Source organism: Ceratotherium simum, chromosome 10 (genome assembly GCF_057802395.1).
Source record: "Ceratotherium simum simum isolate JZ-2026a chromosome 10, ASM5780239v1, whole genome shotgun sequence".
Taxonomy (NCBI): Eukaryota; Metazoa; Chordata; class Mammalia; order Perissodactyla; family Rhinocerotidae; genus Ceratotherium; species Ceratotherium simum.
In genome coordinates, this window is record NC_141909.1 from 77,325,849 (window position 1) to 77,347,647 (window position 21,799).

A 21,799-nucleotide genomic window follows, 5' to 3' on the forward strand; every position below is an offset into this window, starting at 1 on the left:
TTTTACTAACTATATTGTATTCCTCTCTTAACAAACAGTTGGTTATATCCCCCACAACCCCAACTTTTGACACCAACCCTAATGATGCTCCCACTGACATTGTTTGTCTAAATTATACCCTCCAAAAAAGAAAAAACCCTGGCACATACACCAGGTAATTTCCTTAGGATAAAATCTCAAAAGTAGAATTATCAGATCAAATAATATCAATAGCTTTATTGTTCTAAAACTAGAATTTTTTTTGTTTTCTAAGTCTCAAAGGTAATATGTGCTCAATGGATATAACTTGGGAAATGAAGAAAAGTACAGTGTGCTTGATGACTGAAAACAAAGCATCTATAATCTCTAAACTGTCAGATGACCACTCAACATTTCAGAATATACCTTTTTTTCCTTTTGTTTCCTCCTTATAAAATTAAAAAATGGCATCATACTAAATATATTGTTTGCACCCTCTTTCCTTGCTATTTATCATGAAATTTTTTAATCTGGAAATTACTCTTCTGATATGAGTTTAATAAATCATATGGATTCATCATAATTTATATAACTCATCTATTAAATATTTAGGCTGTTCCAAGTTCCTTAATAAAAGAAAAAATAATGCCATGACAAACATTTCTGTATATACCTACGATAAATTACTAAAAAGTCAAATTGTCAGTTAAAGACTATACGGTTTTTTTGATACACATTAACAGACTTTGCTCTTGAAAGATTTCAAGTATCCATTTTGTAAATTCAACATTCTTTTATAAAAATAATACCATTAAGTATGATAAAACCAATCTGCAAGACCAAAAGCAATGTATACCTACATCTTATATCTATAAGGTTTTATCATTTTTATTAGCTTAACTGATATATAATAGTAACTTAAATATTTTAATTTGGGTATCTCATTGATAACCATATGTTATGATTTACACTGTGTAGGTTGGTTTTATTGAGGAGACTTTGGTTATTAAGCTTACATATTCAAATCAATTCTCTATATTCTAGATAGTAAAGGTATATTCAACTATTTTTGCCATTGTTCTAATATATTACTTTCCTCTTACTACTAATTTTACATTTTATATTCTGTAGGAATATTTTTACTAGTGTTTTTACATTTCAGCATATCTATCATATCTTTAGTGATAGGTGTCAATTCTTTAATAGTTAGGCATTTACCTCCAGTTGTAGCTGGAATAAATATCCCAATTTTTAAATACATATTTTACATCCTATGAGCCACGTGGGATTAAGTGTAATTTTAAAATATAAGTAACAAAAAAATTTTATTATAGACAATACTTCTCCCTAATGACACTAAAGAGTGATGCCCTTCTCTATTGTGAAATAACTTCTGGTTTAGTATATACTAAGTTCTCATAATAGCATGAATCTATTCACTCAGTTTTTGTTCATACTTCTGATACTTGGAAAAAAACACATTTTCTTCCTTCTAGAATACATGGTCTTGTAGAAAAGTTAATTTTTTTTAGAATATGATTAAGAAAATACAATTCGCTACCCAGATTTAACCACAATTTTTAGGTATATTTTCTTTTGTTGATGTATTTTTTCACACAGATTCTATTTCTATTATATAGTCGTCGTCCCTTGGTATCCATAGGGGATTGGTTCCAGGATCTCTGTAGATACCAAAATCGACAGATGCTCAAAGTCTCTTATACAAAATGGCGTAGTGTTTGCATATAACCTACGAATGTCCTCCCGTATACTTTAAATCATGTCTAGATTACTTATAATACCTAATATAATGTAAATGCTATGTAAATAGTTATTATACTGTATTGTTTAGGTAAAAGTGACAAGGAAAAAAAAAGTCCGTACATGACCAGTACACACACAACCATCGTAGGCCTTTGGATTCCTGGTTGGTTGAATGTGCGGATGTGGAACCCAAGGATATGGAGTGCCGACTATATTTTGTAGTCTTTTTCTCTTAACATTATAACAACATTTAAACCTACCATAAACATGATTTTAAATGACAACACAACAGTTCATCTTTCCTACATATCATAATTTGCTCAATAATTTTCTAGTTGTTAAACATGTAAATTTTTTTTCAGTTTGTCATTACCAATAATGCTGTAATGGTCTTTTCACCATTTTTAATATCCTAAGAGAGTCTGTAAAAAGTAGGATTGCTAGATCAAAAGGAATGAATATTTTTTAAAGTTCTTGATAATTCTTATTTTCGAGGTTGTAACATATCATAGCAGTTAGTGTTCGTTCATTCAACATATTGAGGGCACATCATGTATCATGCACTGTCTTTGACATATGATAGACAGTGGGTAACAAAATAGACACAGTCCCTGTCCATAGGGAAGCCAGACATTAGAAAAGGTAAACAAATACATAAAAAATTACAAAGTGTAATAAATGCTATGAAAGAAAAAAAAATTTCATTCGAGAGAATAATGGGGGCATTAGGTGGCGAAGGAAGAAAAACTAGGGGCACTACTTTGGATAGGGTAGTGAGGGAAAGCCTCTCTAGGTGACACTTAATTAAGCTAGGACCTGAAGGACGAGAAGGAACTAGCCAGCGGAAAGTTACTTATGTATGTGTCATGTATGTGGGTGTGGGCAGAAGAACTTTTCAGGCAGAAGGGAAAACAAGAAGGCTCTGAAGTGGAAAATAGCTCGGTGTATTCAAGAAGGCATTTGTGAGTAGAGTATGATATGCGGGGGTACACTGGCAGGAAACATGGTTACAAAGATAGGTGGGGGCCAGTTAATGCAGGGTATAGTTTGCAGATAAAACGTCCTTCTTATCTTGAAAATGCAAGTTCAGTAAAGAGTTTTAAACAGGGAAGTGACAGTTTGACAACAGCAACCTGAATGTTATGTGCCAGATCCTCTATACAGATTAATTCATTTAATCCTCACAATAACTCCATATAAGTAGGTATCATTATTGCAATTTATAGATGAGATGACCAAAGCCAAAAACTGAGCTAATTCATATTAACCATCTCACACTGGCTCGTCAGTAGCAAAACTAAGGTTCAAATGCAAGCCCTTTGGTTCCAGAGTCTACCCTCTTAGCTACTGCATTATACTGCCAGTGTCCAACTGACTACTGTCATTTGATAACAAAGATGATATTTTCATTTGAGAAAATGAAACGTCTCCTAAACGTTACTGCATTACTTCGCTAGTGAAATTGGACTTTTAAAAATATGTTTATACACACAATGTATGTATGTGTGCTATGTATATATATAGTGAATTAATTGCTTATATCATTTGTGGTCTTTTGGTTAGTCTTGGTGTTTTTCTTAACAACTTATATGATCTATTATTATTATTCCTTTTTCTAATATGTTTCAAAATTTTTCTAGTTTTTTATTTGCCTTTCAAATAACTGGTCTGAAGCTATATATTTCTGCCTTCTTGTATGATTTCAAAGAATTCTGACATTGGGATGTGTCTTGCAATTTGCAATGGATGTATATATTTAACTCAAGAATATCTTTTTTATTTTCACACATTTTTCAATTGATGATGTCTAATAGTTAAGAAAATATAATTCTTTCATTTCTAGTTTTATTTTATTGTGTTCTGCGAGATTAATGTAGAATTTGTGCCTCTGTGAATACTTACCATGTATATCTTTATCTTATAGTACACACTGAACTTTTCCAGACATGCAATTTTTTTGAGTGAATGTTTATTTTAAAAATATATTCTTTTTTATAGCCCTAAATGCCAAGCAACTCTATTACATCACATTGCTTTATTCTATAATTTTTGCTCATTCTTTATTTAAAAATTTTGTCATAATCTGATAGCAAAATGGCAAGGTACATAATTATATATTTCTATTTCTTTTTTGTACAATTGCCAAATTGAACAAACTACAGATTCTTTGCTGTATTTTCATTATTTTAATCATTCTGCTGTTAAAAAATGTTTCAATCTTTTGAAATAAAATATATTTTATCTGATACTATAACTTTTCTTGATATATTCACACAGACACAGATTTTAGACCAACAGTTCTCAACTTTTTTCTTTCCCTAAACATTTGAGGAATATGATGGACTTCTTCAGAAGATGAGGAAGTATAGGTAAGTGGTTAAGAACAAGGCTGAAAAAAATCAGGGATGCCATCAGCTATTAGTTGTGTAACCTTAATCTCCATTTCCTCATTTATAAAATATGGATAAAAATGATGACAGCCTAGTGTTGTTGCAAAGATTAAATGTGACTAATGCACATAAAAGGCTTAACATAATGCTTGATATATAAAAAGTCCTAAATATATTATAATGATAATTATAATGGCAGCTAATGCTATAATCTGTTAACACTGATTCACTACTGCAGTTCTTTCTTAAGAAAGAACTTCCAGGGGTGGGGGGATACCCATGCATGATTGGCAATGCCTCCAAGATGATTCCTCCATACCACTCTATGGAATGCTACCCTAACCGCTTTTGATCATCTTCTAGCTTTTATTCATTTATGCTTTTTATAGATTAAAAAACTGTTTATTATTGGCAACAACTTTCAAAAATTAAAGTAATAAAAATACACAATCTTGTATAAAATTAAATATAGAAAAGTATGATGAAAGTGAACTTTACCTGAAATATTACCTCACAGAATTAAGACATTACAAACATTTTGGTGGACATAATTCCAGATTTCTCTAAATCTATATTATTTACATTTAATATAAATATCTTATAAAGGCTCTTTTGATTCCTGTTTTTGTTCACTCAATATTGGACAAATAATAAATGCAGAGTACTATTGCATTTATCCTATTTTATTTAGCCTCCTCTATCAGTTATTTAGGTTATTTCTGGATCAGACCAGTTCCAGAACATTGTTAAATAACAGTCGTGACAGAAGGTTAGAATGATAATGGCTTTTGATTTGGTATATATACTTTTCATGCTTGGAAATCTCCTTCTTTTCTTGTTTTTATTAAGAATTTCAATCAGAAATGAATATTAAATTTTTCAAATATTGATTTTGCAAAAGTTTTACATTTACAACCATTGAGATAACCATAGCGTTATTCTCTTAGCATTATTTAATATGGTGAATTCTGTTAATAGGTTTCCAAATACTGAATCAGCCTCACATTCTTGAAATAAGCTTTATTTACTTAGAGCACAGTATTCTTTTAATGTCCCCCTGGATCCTATTTGCTAACATTTTATTTAAGATATATGCAAAAATATTTATATGTGCCACTGGTCCAGAGTTGTATGCATTCTCTTTATCAGGTTTGTGTCAGTGTTACACTTTCTTCTTACCAAGTTACTGAGGAAACTTACTTTCTTTTGCACTACTCTACAACAGTTTATATAATATAGATTATCTGTTACTTGAGGGTTGAATCACCAGTGAACCATTTGCATTTGTTACATTTTTTAGAGGTAGCCCTGTGACAAATGTCTTTATTTCTTCCAATAGTTACAGGTCTATTTAGTTTTCCTACATCTTCTAGAGCCAATTATGGTAATTTGTATTTATTTTAAAATGCTTATTTAATCCAGGGTTTTATAGAACGTCAGAATAATTCAATTACCTTTAAAGAAATTTAAATGGTAGTCAAAAATCATCCATACGCACTTCAATGCACCAGAATCAGAGTTTTATAGTGACTTACCAACGTTTCAAGAATAATTCCTGTATTATACAAGCTGTTCCAGACACTAAAACCATTTTCTGAAGCTAATGTCATCATGATAACAAAACAGAACAAAGACAGTACACAAAAATATTATTGACCAATCTCACTTGTGAATACAGATGGAATAAAATACCAGCAAAGGGAATCCAGCAGTGACTGAAAAAAAAATCAAGACCAAGTAAGGTTGATCTCACTAATGCAAGGATGGTTCAACACTAAAAACAAAATAAAACTTTATAAACGCAAATTACCACATTAACAGATTAAAGGAAACAGCCATGTGACCGTTTCAAAAGATGCAGAAAAAGTTATTTACTAAAATCCATTCTTTATTTAGAAACAAACGACTTAATTAGATATAGAAGGGAACATCTTTAACCTGATAAAACGTATCCACCAAAAGCCCAGAACAAATATCATGTATAATGGTGAAACAAGAATTCTCATTGGGCCAGCTGGTGGTGTATTGGTTAAGTTTGCGTGCTCCACTTTGGCGGCCCGGGGTTTGCAAGTTCGGATCCCGGGTGCAGACCTACACATTGCTCATCAAGCCATGCTGTGGCGGCATCCCACATACAAAAAACAGAGGAAGATGGGCACAGATGTTAGCTCAAGGACAATCTTCCTTAAGCAAAAAAAAAAAAGAATTCTCATTAAATACAGAAAAAAGAGAGTCAACTCAATTATTTGCCATTGCACTAGTGAATAGGTCCTGGCCATCTACTGTTACCAAATGACAAGGAAAAAACACATTTCATAGATGTCAATTTTTACTATCCTTTTTAAATTTTAATCTTTCTGTAATTGGGTTATGTCTTATCATCTCTGTGGTGTGACAGTCAAATTGGCAGCATGTTTTACCTTCTTAGTGACACATAAAACAATGCTGCAGCTTTCAGCTTGTAGTTTTTGTAGTAAAAAGACATAATATGATATGTTTAGGATAGATTTTGAGTGTACTGGTCTCACAGGTGGGAAGATATTGAGGAATTTTAGGTAGGGGAATGACACGATGTGATTTACTTCTGAGAGGGATCATTCTGATTGCTATGTAGGTATCAGACCATATAAACACAAGACTACAAGTAGGGAAGATCACTTGGGAGTTTTTGCAGTAATCCAAGTACCCTGGATTGGAATAGTAATGATAGAAATGATGGAAAGTAAAGCCACAAGGCAGTGAGTGGAGTCCAAAAAATTCAACTGTGTAAACTGGGGGTACAGGTTTTGTAGAGTAAATGAACAGAAATTAATGAAATGAACAAGGTAAGCCTATACAACAGCAGTCCTGGAAGTCCACCTGGAAAATCTGAATCCATGTCTTGGCAGCAAGGAATTTTGGAATCTCCCTGTTAGTTGGCTCCTGATTTACTGGACTGATCCAGGGATACTGAGCTAGAAGTGCAGAATCTCTGCCAGATTTGCCCTTCCCTTCAGGTTTACTCTCCCCACAGCTTCTTCTCCCTGAAAATAAGCAGTACAGTTTACTCTTCTTTGAGAAAAGACACTAGTCAGATGACTGGACCAATGGCTAACTGTGCTATATTCAAATCCGAGTTACAGGAGAGTCTTACTGTAGCTTGATCTGAGATACGTTTTGAAGGTAGAGCTGAGAAGAATCCGTTTATTCATTCAATGCATATTTACTGTGCATCCAGTATGTGCTATTCTGGGTACTGATGATATAGCAGTAAATAAAAGGATCAAGTTCCTGCCCCTAAGGTACTTGCATTCCTGGGGCAACCTGATGATGGACTGGAAGTAAACTGCTCTCATTCAACATTTACTATGTGCCAGACACAGTCCGAATACTTCAGATGAATCTCTATCAAAAAGACAAAAATTTAGGTCCAGCCTCATTTTATAGATGAAGAAAGTAACACTTAGAGAGGTTAATCCTTCCAAAGGTTACATAATTAAGTGGTGGAACCAAGATTCAAACAAATTTCAGGCCCACTGTAATAGAGGCTTAATTTTTCTTCTTCAGCTCATGATGATAGAATACAATCATTCAGGATAGATATCCTAAGATCCTTTACTGTTCCCTACCATATGCTACTCTCTTATTGTTCTTAATTTTTCCTTCTGTTATTCTTCACTTCTCCCTACTTTTTACCTATTTTCATTTTTAGATTTCCCTCTCCCTCTTCACCATGAAGGCCCAGACAACATTTAATTTTACCAGCTGGTGTTAATCAGAGGGAAAAAAATAAGAGAGAAGATCAAAAGAAGAAAGGGGCCAAAGGATGAGTGTCAGCAATTTCAAATTTTTTACTCTACCTTCTAACACTTACAGCTGTGTTATAATGAGTCTACCTTAATAAGACAGAACACTAGCCACTGCAGGAGATGTTGAGCAACGACAGTATTATCTGCTGCAGGTATTACCAAGAATCACCACACCGTGGAAGGGATGGGAATGATCACTTCTAAGATGCCTTCCAACTTCATGGTCTATTAGACTATGAAATTAGGGAAAACAAAAAATGGTTCATTTCAAATGGTACATCGTGTTTATATAAACAGATTTTTAACCTAATAAGTTAAAACAAATTAGCGGTTTACCTTTTATATTTTTGTTAAATAGGCATCTTAAACTATACCGACCTGAATTACAAACCTATCCATGAAAAGAATGGAAATTCAGAGAGTTGAAACTAATCTTAGAAATTCAGACATCTATTTTAGAACAGAGACTTAGGAATCCTCAGATTATATACCTACTTAGAGTATTATATCTATAGCATGATATAAATCTGAGGGCAAATTATATATAAATTAAATAATAAAAAATGGACATAGGTAATTACAATAGTGATACTGTATAAAGGAAAAGTAAAATCCAGCTGTACTGAAGGTAGGAGACTTTACTAAAGAAATATGTTTTCAATAGTTAATTCAATAACTATTGCTGATTTAATATCTAACTGTATTTGAGGAAACTTTTAGTTTTACTAAATCTAAAAAACAAATTCCTATGTGTTGATTAGAACAACATTTACAAAAATTTACACAAAATCTTGAACTTTTATGTTGAACTGACTTTAAAATATGGCCAGCTGCTTATGCTTATTTCTGGAGGAAGATTTACTTTTACCCTTTTATTAGATCATTTCTTATTTGCCTGTATCCAATGAGGAGTATGGTCGTCAAACTGAAAAAGACTTAATGAAAGATCTATGTGGCCATGAGCACCAGTGACTTAAAACAGGTTTGCATAACCACTTTAGCTGAGATAAGAAGAAAACCTAATCTAAACTATTCTGTCTTTAAAGATTAAATTACTCCGGCAAATCTAGAAAATTATATAATACTCTAAGTCCTGACTCTATTACTAGAAAATTAGACTGGTATATTAATTTTTATATGCTTTTTCAGAGTATAATTCAGAGAATTATGAAACCTTTTTCGGAAAAATCATTTCTTGGTATTCTGACTACAGTGTATTTCTCTTTCGCTAATGAAAACGCCTAAAGGCCAAAAGAAAAAAAGTGGGAGTCCACCATTAACATATTAAATAAGGTAATAGCTTATATCAGATGCAGGCGGAGACCTGGTGAATCTTATCTCCAATAATAGGATTCAAAAGTCCTTTAAACAAAACTTTCCCAAATCTGTCCTATTTTTGGAAACACACTACTCTGGATAACTAAATTTTGTTTATAAAAATGGGAGCAGTTATGTAAATTACATAATGATGCATATCACATCAATTATGTTACAAATAGAGAAAAGATATATCTGCTTAAAACTCAGATAATTCTCTACTTCCAGTCAGTATTCAGGATCACTCAAAAATATTATCTTAAACTCTATTAAAAAACAAAAACTCAGGGCCGGCCCCGTGGCTTAGCGGTTAAGTGCGGGCACTCTGCTGCTGGCGGCCAGGGTTTGGATCCCGGGCGCGCACCGAGGCACCGCTTCTCCGGCCATGCTGAGGCCGTGTCCCACATACAGCTACTAGAAGGATGTGCAACTTTGACATACAACTATCTACTGGGGCTTTGGGGAAAAAGAAAGAAATAAATAAAATTATTAAAAAAAAAAAAAAAACTCAAAGCAATTATTCAGAATAACCACTCTTGATTGGTGAGAAATCTGACAAAAAGATTCTAGCACTTTACTGATAAAGTATCTGAAAAGACTCATCAGAATGTAAGGAAAAGAAGACTAGAAGTAACATGCAAACCAAATAACATAATTATTTTTATTATCAACTTGCAATCTGCCCATATAAATACGCATGATATCTGCAGTTGTGCCTTTGGTAAAACTAAGTGGGCCACTTCTCCCTTATTTACAAATAATAGAATGCAGTCCACTATGTAGGCTCAATATTAATATCAAAATTAAGTAAATATAGGGGCTGGCCCGGTGGTGCAAATGGTTAAGCGCGCGTGCTCCACTGCAGCGGCCCGGGGTTCACCGGTTCAGATCCTGGGCGCGCATGGATGCACTGCTTGTCGAGCCATGCTGTGGCAGTGTCCCATATAAAGCAGAGGAAGACGGGCATGGATGTTAGCCCAGGGCCAATCTTCCTCAGCAAAAAGAGGCTTGGCATCAGATGTTAGCTCAGGGCTGACACTCCTCATCAAAAAAAAAAAAAAAATTAAGTAAATATAGCATTTATCAAGAAACCAAATGAACTGTTTACAAATAATCAAATACTTTCAAGAAGGAAAACTGCCCAATTGCTCATTTAAGTAAACATAATTTAGAATAAGCACAATATTCATAACTAAAATTTTTTTAACTAAAATTAATGCAAACCTCATTTAAATTTGATTTAATCAGTTATCAATAAAACCCGTGTTTTATCCTCAAGTCTAAATTTTATGGAATGCAATCTTATATGTTTTTACTAGCTACACAATTAAACAAACATGAAAACTGAAGTAAATCCTTCGAGTTTCCAATAAATGAAGCAAATCTCAAGTAATAAGCAATGATTAAACCTGACAATCACAAAGCATTTTTCTTCCAAAAAGGTCTGTTTTAAAGAAACATGCTTCATATGTTCCCAACACCCATTTCAAGGAAGCTAAAGCACAGAAAGGGGAAAAAATAGAACAGAGGCCAAGAATGCAGGCTCCTTTCTTCCCAACTGTTCAATCATTTTGTTGCTTTGCCTCCTTCAACATATTGATAATCTCAGAGTCCTTTCTGCTTGTTTTTTTTTCCCTAAAGAATTTAATGGCCCTCTTTTTAGACAGAAAGAAAGTATACACATGGTTTTATTAATAGCAATCATCCTTTACTAACATAAACTAAGCCACAATGAATATTATGTGTGAACTTTAATAACAGACTAGACATTTTCCTCATTTTTCTGGTCCAGATGAAACACTTTTTTCTGATTATACCAATAATATATGTTAACTGCAAACTATTCAGACAATTTAGAAAGGTATTAAAGGGAGAAAGTGAAACTTGCCTAAACTTCTCCAACCCATATATAAACCCTACTTAGAAAAATGTATTCCCTAAAGGGCTGCTGCTATTCAAAATGATCTTATTATCAATGTCAAGAAGTTTGCATAAAATATTAAAGTACTTATAATTTGAGACTAAGCATTTTCTAAAGATTTGACTCAGTTTTTTCCTTGAGGTTCTCTTTTCCTAACCATATCAAATACCTTTTGGGAAACAGTCCAGAGCAGTGCCTTTCAAACCTTTTTGAACACAACCCACAGGATAATAAATAATCATTTATTATTACATGACCATTTTCACATAAAAACATATATAACTGAGACAAAAGTTTCATGAAACAATAATTGCCCTTAACACATATGATGCTCTCTGATATTTTCTCTATTCTATGCTATTCCATTTAAAAAATAGATAAATAAACAGGCTGTTGTATTGTGTGATTTCCTGACTCACTTATGGCTTACAAACTGCATTTTTTTTTTCGTGAGGCAGATTAGGGCACATCCATGCCCATCTTCCTCTACTTTACATGGGATGCCGACACAGCATGGCTTGACAAGTGGTGCATCGGTGCGTGCACAGGATCCAAACCTGCAAACCACAGGCCACCGAAGCGGAGCGCAAGCACTTAACCGCTACACCACCCGGTTGGCCTCTCAAACTGCATTTTTAAAATCACTGACCTAGAGGAAAAATCCCTAAATTCAGTGGTCCAGCTTTGTTACAGATCTACAAGTAATAAGAATCAAGTCATTTAACCTCTTTGCCTCTCATGTTTTACACTTACTAGTGATAGAGTTCAGCAGACAATAAGACCAAATGCAACAAACAAACCATATAGTCATGAGCAAACACTAGTATTAGTAAGCAAAACTAATAAACCAGGAAATCTTTCACTCAAATAAAAAGAAATCATATCCAAAATACCCCAATAATTCATCACACTCTCATCAATACATAGTAAGATGCCTTGATAAAGTAGGCCCCATGAAATTGAGTTTCAGTCAATAGCTCACTCTGAGATTTTGATCTTATTTAATGGTTGCTAGGAAACCAAAGCATCCTTCACCAAGGACAGCTGAAGCCCCACCAACTGATTCCAAGTTACCCAGTATAATTAAAATAAACTGCAGGGCAGCAGCACTATCAGATTTTTTTTTTTTAAATAAGTCAATTAAAGCTTTGAAATAGTTTCAGCATCTTTTAAATACGTTTATGCAGTGGCCCCCTGGGGTATTTCACATCATGCACTACTCACAGTAGCACATCTCCAATAGGATACTGCCAAAGAAAATCTCTGTAGAGACTTATTTTTTTAGGAAATTTTACTATGGCATAAACTATTCTGAATTGGTTTAGGGCAGGAGTGACCAACTAGCAGATTGTTGCTACACTCCAAAACTCTCCAAATTTCATATACAGACTTGTAATTCAGCTTGAATGAAAAAAAAAATGATGAAAAGTTATAGTATATCTCAATGTTATACTCCACTTAGTGCAAGAGGATGAAAATACAACCCTATGTGCCTGGTAGTTCCAAGTTAACTACCACTATGATAAAACTATTAAGATATGAATTAAAATGAAATTTTGGATATCAGATGTTTTAAAAAGTGGAACACATTAATGACCATATGAGCATTTGATATATACTTAACAAAAATTAATGGCAAATAGGCCAGTCATATTAACTACTACTCTACTTTCTATTAAGTTCCTTAGGAAATATGTCAAAAGCTCAAGTCTTTAATACTTAAGAGTCTGATTTAAGTGTAAACCATTTCCGTGGTCTGTCTGATATGGCTACATGAACATTTTCAACAAAAAGCATGAAATTCAGCCAACATTGAGTACACTAGAAAATTAAAAATGAACAACTACTAGCTAGAAATAAAAGTATTTACACTGTCATTAGTAATGAACTTGTCAGTTAAATGTAGTATACAAGTGAAATTCGAGAGCTGCAACTTCAGAACAGCTGGTAGGTTTTGGAGAAGGTAAGTATTGCCCCCTTATCTACAATTAAAGAATAATTCACACAGAAGGGACTTGAAGGCATTTTTGAAAAAAAGTGAGGGATGTAAATGAACTATGATGGAGATGTTCTAACCTTAAGATTAAAGGAAAAAAATGGAAAAAATAAATGACATAAAGAGAACATTGGAACAAACAGGCGAAGGGTCAGGAAATAGGTTTCACTGGGTGGAACAAAAATATTGGGTAGAGGAGGAGTGTGATAAAAGAGATCAACAGATCAATATCATTAGCTGAATGGTCTTTGAACTGACAAGTAAGAGCTGAGTCTTTTTAGGCAGAAAGAGGGAGGCTGCTGAAAGAACTAAAAATGTAGTATGAACACAAAAGCTTGTCTGCGCTGTTCCACTGCAGTAAATCACAGCAGAGGTCAGAGGGTAGGAAAAAGAAGAGATGCAACAGAGTACTTATGTGTCTGCAGATATGGAGAAGCATCTGGTAATATCAGAAATAACCTATAGAGAATAACCTTGGAAGCCACTTTGTTTCTGTTACAAATGAGCTAGTTCATTCATTCAACAAATATAAGCAATACTGTATACACATACTGTATATTTTGCTAGGCATTGGGATGGATACAAACACATTTTAAGCCACAGTCTTTGCCCTCAGGAGCTTATAATCAAACAGAGAACATATTACCCAAACTAGTAAGTGCCCCATGAGTAGTTCAAAGTACCTACTATAGGATTTTAGATGTAAACATTGTCACTTTCAGCTAGGGTGATGGGGGAGGGCTTTATTGATGAGGTGGCAGAAGCAGAGCTTTAAAGGATGAATAGAATTTCAAACTCCAGAGATGAAGGGAGGAGGGGACTCAAGCAGGCAGCGCAACCTCTAAGTTGGCTGGAAATAAGTACTATAAGGAATGAGATGGAAGAAAAAAAAGGAGACTGGAGCCAGACTGTAGCGTGAGTCTTCAATTCACAAAGACTACATGCATACATATTTGACAGTCTTTTTCAAAAGTTTAATTGATCACAGAATTTTTCCTAGTAAAAGAAAAATTAACTGACTTGGAAGTTTATTTTACAAACTGCACAAGAAAACCATACCTAAATTTAGAAGGGTTTTATAAAAAAATAATCAGTTCTAGTGAAAGAGACCAGACAAAGTTAATCGGCTGGATGTCCTCAAAATGGTCACAACAGAGGCACTGGTAGTGAAAACTTCTTGTGCCCTTTCCAATGTGCTTTAACTTAATCCAGGAGGACAACTTCCTCAGAGAAAAGAGTTCAGACACCATTGCCAAATCAAACCTCAGCCTCTACACAAAAAGTATCAAATATGATTTTGGTGTTTCAGGTCTTTCTGTTTGGGATCAGAAAAACCACCAAACTCAATCCAATCAGGCTAAGAGACTTCAATTCTTTCCTTATTTTGTCACTTAACCACATCTTTATTTGCAGTTTTCATTAATATTTCATACTTAGTTCCTCCTTATAGTATCAGGTAAAAATTGTTACTAGTCCTTAACCCAATACTCCTATTTTACATAAGCAGATAACTAAGGGAGAAAAAAACCTCTGAAATAACTTGTCCCACATTACTTCAACTCGAGCCTCTGATTACTCATTTGTATAGGATGGTTATTTTATGTGTCAACTTGGCTGGGCCACAGTGTCCAGATATTTGGTCAAACATTATTGTTGATGTTTCTGTGAAGGGTTTTTGGATGAGATTCACATTTAAATTGATGAACTTTGAGTAAAGCAGATTACCCTCCATAAGAGTAGGGCTGCCTCATCCAATCATCCAATCAGTGGAAGGGCTTAATAAAAGGCAGACTGATCTCCCCCAAGCAAGAAGGAATTCTGCCAGCAGGCTGCCTTTGGACTCAACTGCAACTCTTCGCTTGGATCTCCAGCCTGCAGTAGATTTTGGACTTACCAAGCCTCCCACAACTGCTTGAGGAACTCCTTAAAATAAATCTCACTCTCTTTCTCTCTCTATACATACACATTCTGTTTCTCTGGAGAACACTGACCAATACAGATGGTAATGCTAGAACCAGGACTAGATGGTTAGTCAAACTACTTTTATTTTCCAAGGAGAGAGGAGAATAGAAGAAAAAAGGGGGAAAGTGTAGTCAAAGGAAAGAACAAAGCTAACCTAACACTTACACTTTTGTTGTTATTTATCTCCACTTATAGCAAACAGATTAAGTGTATAAAGCAAACCAACTTACACAGACACATTTCAACGTTCTAAAACTAAAAAGTTTGGTTTGGATTCATAAATTATCTCACAAAAATAAATACTGTATGTGTTTCCTTTCTGGCCCATTTTTCTTAAAACATCCTTTTTTTTTTTTTTGAAAGGACCATCGCGTTGATTCCGACTCCTGTGGATAACAGAGCAGAACCCTGCCTGGTCTCTCTGTGCCATCCTCTCACATTCTGGTGCTATATCAGACAATGCTATGCTGCTATTCATAGGGTCTTCATGGCAATTTTTTCAGAAGCGAGTGGCCAGGTCCTTCCTAGTCTGTCTAGTCTGGAAGCTCTACTGAAACCTGTCCACCATGGGTGACCCTGCTGGTATTTGAAATGCCGGTGGCATAGCTTTCAGCATCACAGCAACACGCAGCCACCACAGTATGACAACCGACAGACGGGTGGTGTGGTTCCCTGACCAGGAAATGAAGCTGGGCCACGGTGGTGAGTGCTGAATCTTAACCAGCAGACCATCGGAGCTAGCCAAAAAACCATCCATATATATGCACTTATTACCACCTTCAGCCCAACAAGGCTTCTAGAATTATTAAATCTCTATTTTCCACCAAGGATGACAGACTCAGTTACTGATCTGGTACTATGTGAGGATTAAGAGTGACAAAATTAATCTTTATTTATTAAATAGGATTATTAACTGTTAAAGATCAACTACACATATCAAAGAGCTTCATAACTCTCCCATTTCAAACCAGTATTTCTATTAATAATAAAGACAATTTTATTAAACAAAAGCTTCAATAACATTCTGGGGTATTATTAAAATGGTGTTTTTAGGGAATCTGTATCACTAATCCACCTTAGTATTAAGTTTCTTGTGGCAAGTCAGCAACTCAACCAATTGGTCCAATCCATAACATTAAAAATCTATGTAGATCTGTTAAAATCAGTATCACCACATTTCATCTAAACCTGATTGAAAAGGAGCAAAGAATATAATTAACTACTAATTATATTCGTTCTTATAGGGTAAATATTTCATCTGCAAATAATAAACATTTGAGAAGGGGTTAAAAAAAGTCATGTTATACAGCTTCTGAAGAATGTTATTCAGAGTAAATACTTTATTACCACATATATTAATATCTTATACAGCTATAGTTGAAAAACTATATAACATCAAAATTCCAAAATTTAATTTGCAGTTGGCAGGAAGGTGGGCACATTTTTTAAAAACTATGATAATGAATCTTTCCTTCAGGAACTGAAAAATAATTCAAGAGGTAGGCACTTGAACCAGTAAGATCCAGATTAGGGACAGAGGTTATCATTTTAACGACACAATGGCTCAGTGGGCCTCTCTGTGCCCGTGATGCACAAAAGGGTTAGATGTTCAGAAAGAGCACCAAGTCATGCACAGACAATACAGGAAATCTCACTTCAAACAGGAAAATCAAACAATGTGGCAGTAGACAAATGATATATTACAGCTTGGAAAACATTTTGGAATAAATAGACTACTAAATGGATAGTGGCATATTTAGAGGGGTAGAGGAGTGGGAGTGGTTTGCCTCAGTGAAGAGGAATATTTTATCACTGATATTGTTCAGAATTGCTAGCAAGCATATGGTGACAATAAAAAGTAACTACTTTTAGTCTATTTCATTATTTTTTTTAAATCATCTACAGACAGTGCATCATCTCTTTGTTGCCTGCACCTAGGGTGCACCGCTCCCACTGCCCCCCATCTCTTGGTACACCACTAGCAGACAGAGACGTCTAAAACGACCTGTTCTACACTATCCCTATGTAAAAGACAACTTGTTTAAGCTACATCAATAGAAAGAGCTTTCCCAAAAGAGAGATAAAAGAAATTAGACTTCATAACTAATTTCACTACTGTAGTTAAAACTACGTAAGTGGTTTAAGTATATTACACATTAACATAAAAATTTAAACACTGGTTTAAAAATCAATTTGTATTCATCGAATAAACATACATATTTTAATAATAAAAAATAATTTACAACAAAAAGAAAATGCAGCATTATCTTAGCATAATTAACTCTATGTGGAAAAATACTCTTTAGCCACAGATTTTATTCTTTTAGAGATCATAAAAAAGGTCAGTAGCTCAAAAGTAGTAATAGATTTTCCCTAAGCTGTCTCCACACATAAAGCTGAAATTTATTTTCAGCTTCATAAAGAGCCAAAGAATTTGTCTTATTTCTGTTCTGTAAATCCATTGTTTGTAAATAAAATATTCGAATTCTATTAAAAATAGTTCGCATAAGGAAAAAAGTTCTTTCAAACAAATTTCTAATGTGTTATTGGTCCTAGTCTAAATGCTTTCTAGGTATGAGAACTGGAGATAAAATAACTACAGTTGAACATATTTCAAGGAGATTTACTGAAGACAGATAAAAGAACTAGAAACTATGACACTAGACCACCTGATTTGAAGGCCAGAGACTGAATGCACTAAACACAGAGCAGCTTGGAAAAGAATATCTGCAGGAGCGGCAGATCAGCTCCCCCTCAAAGTCTACAGGGTTTTTTCTTATGTACACATGCGATTAGAGACCAAATCATCATTTCCAGCATTGTGTTTATAATTGTTTGAAATGAAGGTGCTGTTATAAACCTTAAAATAGTTACTACCTTTACAAAGAAAAGAACAACAAAAACACAATGGAATTATGCAATAAGGGAAATTTGAGGTTTAAATAATTTAAATCTATGAAGATATAATGAAAAATGCATAATTTAATGAACCAATTTAATGCTAGATGTGTAAAAAAAGAGCATAAACTATTCTGCCATGTAAAATAAAAACAAGAAAGCCAACTTCTGAAGTTTCTAAATTCTTAAAAATTTAATGCACCTTAACATGGCAAGGCTTCTCAATAATGTGCTCAATTATGAGTAATAAACGCTTATTGGCCAAAGACTGCTACTAATATAAGTAGAGTTTAAAAAAGAAGCAGACTGAATTAACATCTCCTCTTCTAATATGTAACTTAGTATGTAGTAGGCTCCAAAAGTTTTATTTTCAAGTTATTCATAAATATATCAATTTCTAGAGTTTGCCTGGCATCTAATAATCAATGTAAAGTAAGCCAATGCTTTATTTACAAACTTAAAAGGAAACAAAAGCTTAGGAAAACAAATGTGTCCTCTTTCACCAGCTCAGTAAATACCAGCTAGTGCATGTCAGAGAAGCAGCATGCATTACATAAAAAGCACAAGGCTAGGCTATGTTTTGAGACTGTTCCCTCCATAAGATTTGCAGGCCTATATAGCATTGATATTGAGACACAACTAGAAAATCATCCAACTATAAATGCACCTTTCTAGTTTAAACCTAACTACATATCAACTTACCAAATCCCTGTGCAACACCCAGTTAGCATGCAGGTAGTGAATCCCATCCAGGATCTGATATAAAAGTGACTTCACCATCCCCCGAGGTAACTGAACTGGCTTCTTGTTTGCTTTAGAAGCTCTGTGAAACTTGATTATATGCTGAAAGAAAGAAAATTATCACCAGAAGCTTAAAAAATAAAAGACAGAAGGATAATTTGATATATAATATTTTCCTAACTGAAAAAGAAACACTCAGGGATTCCCAAAGATAATGAAAATATAATTTCACATTCTGCTGCATAACATTAATATTTCCTAATAACTGGAGCTAAAATTTAATTTCCTAAGCATATGATGGTGTCTTAGAAAATTAATTATTACAACAGAGAAGTAGGAAACAATGTGATTTTATTTTTAAAGTATAATTAAAAATTACTTTCAGAGTATACTTGACCCCTGTTTATCTGGTGGAAATTTTCAAGAACAGAATCTTATTTATTCTGTAGCAATTAAATTGAAAAAAAAAAAGAACAAATTTCAAGAGATACTCCTGGCTGGCTAACAGCATAGATGTGGTACCTATCTATGATATATGGATTATAAAGAAAGCAAATGGGAAAATATTTCAATAAAATACACATGAGCACAAAGAAATAACATGTAAATGACCAGTTCACACTGGAAATATTTCGAAATACGAAAGATTCAGATGAAGAAAAAACAGCCTAGTGCCATCCATCAAAGTTTATTAGGTATGGTGTTAGTGGACACCCAGTAAAACACAATGCCACTGTACAAACAGAAAGATCACTTCATAAATAAATGTCCCTCAACAGAAACAAGATCCAATGTTTCAAACTCTCTTGACAGGTTTCTTCATTTTAATTAAAGCACTCTTAAACTGCAAGAAAATCTAGTAGTCAGCTGCAGTCAACTCTGCTGTGTGCACCACTATGCATAAGATGGGCACCTAATACGCACAAGAGCAGACTCTTGACCAATATTTGTGAGTGAATATTAAGCGTACTCTTGAAATTAGTAAACATAATTAAAACACAAATGAGATATTTAATATTATAGGTTAACATTTGCACTTCCTATCTTCTTATTATATAGAAAGTAGAACAGGGATAAAGAATAACTAATGATTAATGAGTGAAGGAGTTTTACTTTCCAAAGAAAAAAATACATAGCCAAGACTAGCTGGTGGGACGGTAAAGTATATCAGTCAGAGCACACGTACTATGATTCATCTGTATTTTATTAGCAGCATTACATCATTTTAATTTTCTTCTCAGTAATTTTTCAAAATATTTAAGAACAGGCAAACAAAATACAGCTACAATCTTAATAATCTAGAATGTTTTGTCACTTAGCCTAAGAAATGATGTGACAATCAAGTCTGTTCACCTTAAGAAGAGCCAGTGGCTCTCAGAGCTTAATAAAAATAGATTAAAATACAACATTTTCTATTTTTTATTAAAACTTGTCAGAGTAAGAATGAAAGGAACAAATATGTAGGGGAGGTAAGATAATTAATCGATGCTGTACATATTTCTTTAATTAACATTTTCATTAAGGTATTACAAGTTACTTTTTTACCAATATTTTATAACTACAAAAAACTACAGCAGGGGAATTTCTTACCTTCATTTTTATTCCAGGGCTATAAAAACAATATGTGGTATGCATACCATAAAATTTCACCAACCAAAAATTACCTAAGTAAATTTTTTAAAATGACTCTTTTTACTGCAACTGTTTTGTTACCTTCTGCTGCCTTACTCAAGCTAATTCATTTGAATATTCCAATTAAAATAAAATAGATACAGTATGTTTCAATAAACTGAATTATCATTTAGTTTTGATTAAAATGAACATTAAAAGTACTTATTTGCTTAAATAAGCATTAATAAGGTAATAATAAATCCAATGACAACTATCTGTACACATCTGGCAACATTACATGCAGCATAATTTGTGAAAGTATCATTATTATACCTAAAGGTAAAATTAAATATTATATACCAGCCTGCTAGAAATAATATTGAATATAATACTATCTCCTATGCTTAACTATGTTTCATTACAAATTATGTTTATAAACCAGCCTGGAAAATTTCTTATAAATGTGCATTGTATTATTTCATGTTAGGCTTGAGTATAATGAATGTTCAATTCAATGTTGGCCACCATGATTTAACAAATTTTTATTAATAGAATCTCAATTTGATTTGATTAGATTTTTTTTAAAAGAACAGAAGCTAACAAAGAAAGAAAAAATATTTACAACCAGCATGGACCCTGGACAATAAAACAGAGAAAATTTCATGTGTCTATTTTCTGTTCGAAAACAATTCTTTCCAGATAACTCATAAAATAATTTGAATCAAATCACATTTAGTTATAGAAAATAGGACTCTACAGTGTGAAAATATTTCTTATAAATCTGAAAGCATAAGAAACCCAGACAAGTTTCAATTTCTGAAATCTGTTAAAGTAAAATTATGTAAATAAGGCTAATTCTGGAAATTAGCAAAAGAGTTCAAAACTATTTTACTATTTTCAGAAGGCAAATTTATTTTCAAACAGTTTTACTGGAATTTGTGCTAGTTTTATTTCAAAATTTTGTATTCGCTTTTACAAACTAGAGCTGAATGAAAAATGTAAATTATTTTGAAGATTTTTAAAAGTGAGCTAGGATATTATGATCACTTGCATATCAGTATATATGTTTTCTCTTGTATTTATCTCAATAGATGCACTGCCATGCTAATTTAGTAAATACAGACCCATATGCAAACACGGTAAAATGTATAAAAACCTCACTGCCTATTAAATATCAGAAAAAATACAGTTTACAGTAGTAAGGTAGTTGTTAATGAATTAACTCAATGTAATATTGGGTTTTGTTTTGTTTTTTAAATTGTAATCTGTGTTAATATGTTCTTTACACAAGACTGATCAGGACATAAGTTTTATGAGTATGTTTCAAAATTATTTTAGCTTATCCTGTTATATTTCTTTTTTTTTTTTTTTAAAGATTTATTTATTTATTTTCCCCCCAAAGCCCCAGTAGATAGTTGTATGTCATAGCTGCACATCCTTCTAGTTGCTGTAT

At 33.3% G+C, this 21,799-nt stretch overlaps 1 protein-coding gene across 7 annotated transcripts in view; it reads right to left on the reverse strand.

Annotated features, from left to right (window-relative positions):
* The window catches only part of CDK8 (cyclin dependent kinase 8), a 114,955-nt gene that overhangs the window by 27,899 nt on the left and 65,257 nt on the right, over nt 1–21,799 (reverse strand). For 6 of the 7 annotated variants that reach the window (XM_087436281.1, XM_014791228.2, XM_014791227.2 and 3 more), the window contains one exon: nt 18,697–18,837. In XM_087436281.1, the coding sequence (XP_087292407.1) occupies nt 18,697–18,837 (141 nt within the window). Of the gene's footprint in view, nt 1–18,696; nt 18,838–21,799 lie in introns of those variants that run through there. The other variant, XM_087436283.1, reaches the window with a different exon arrangement.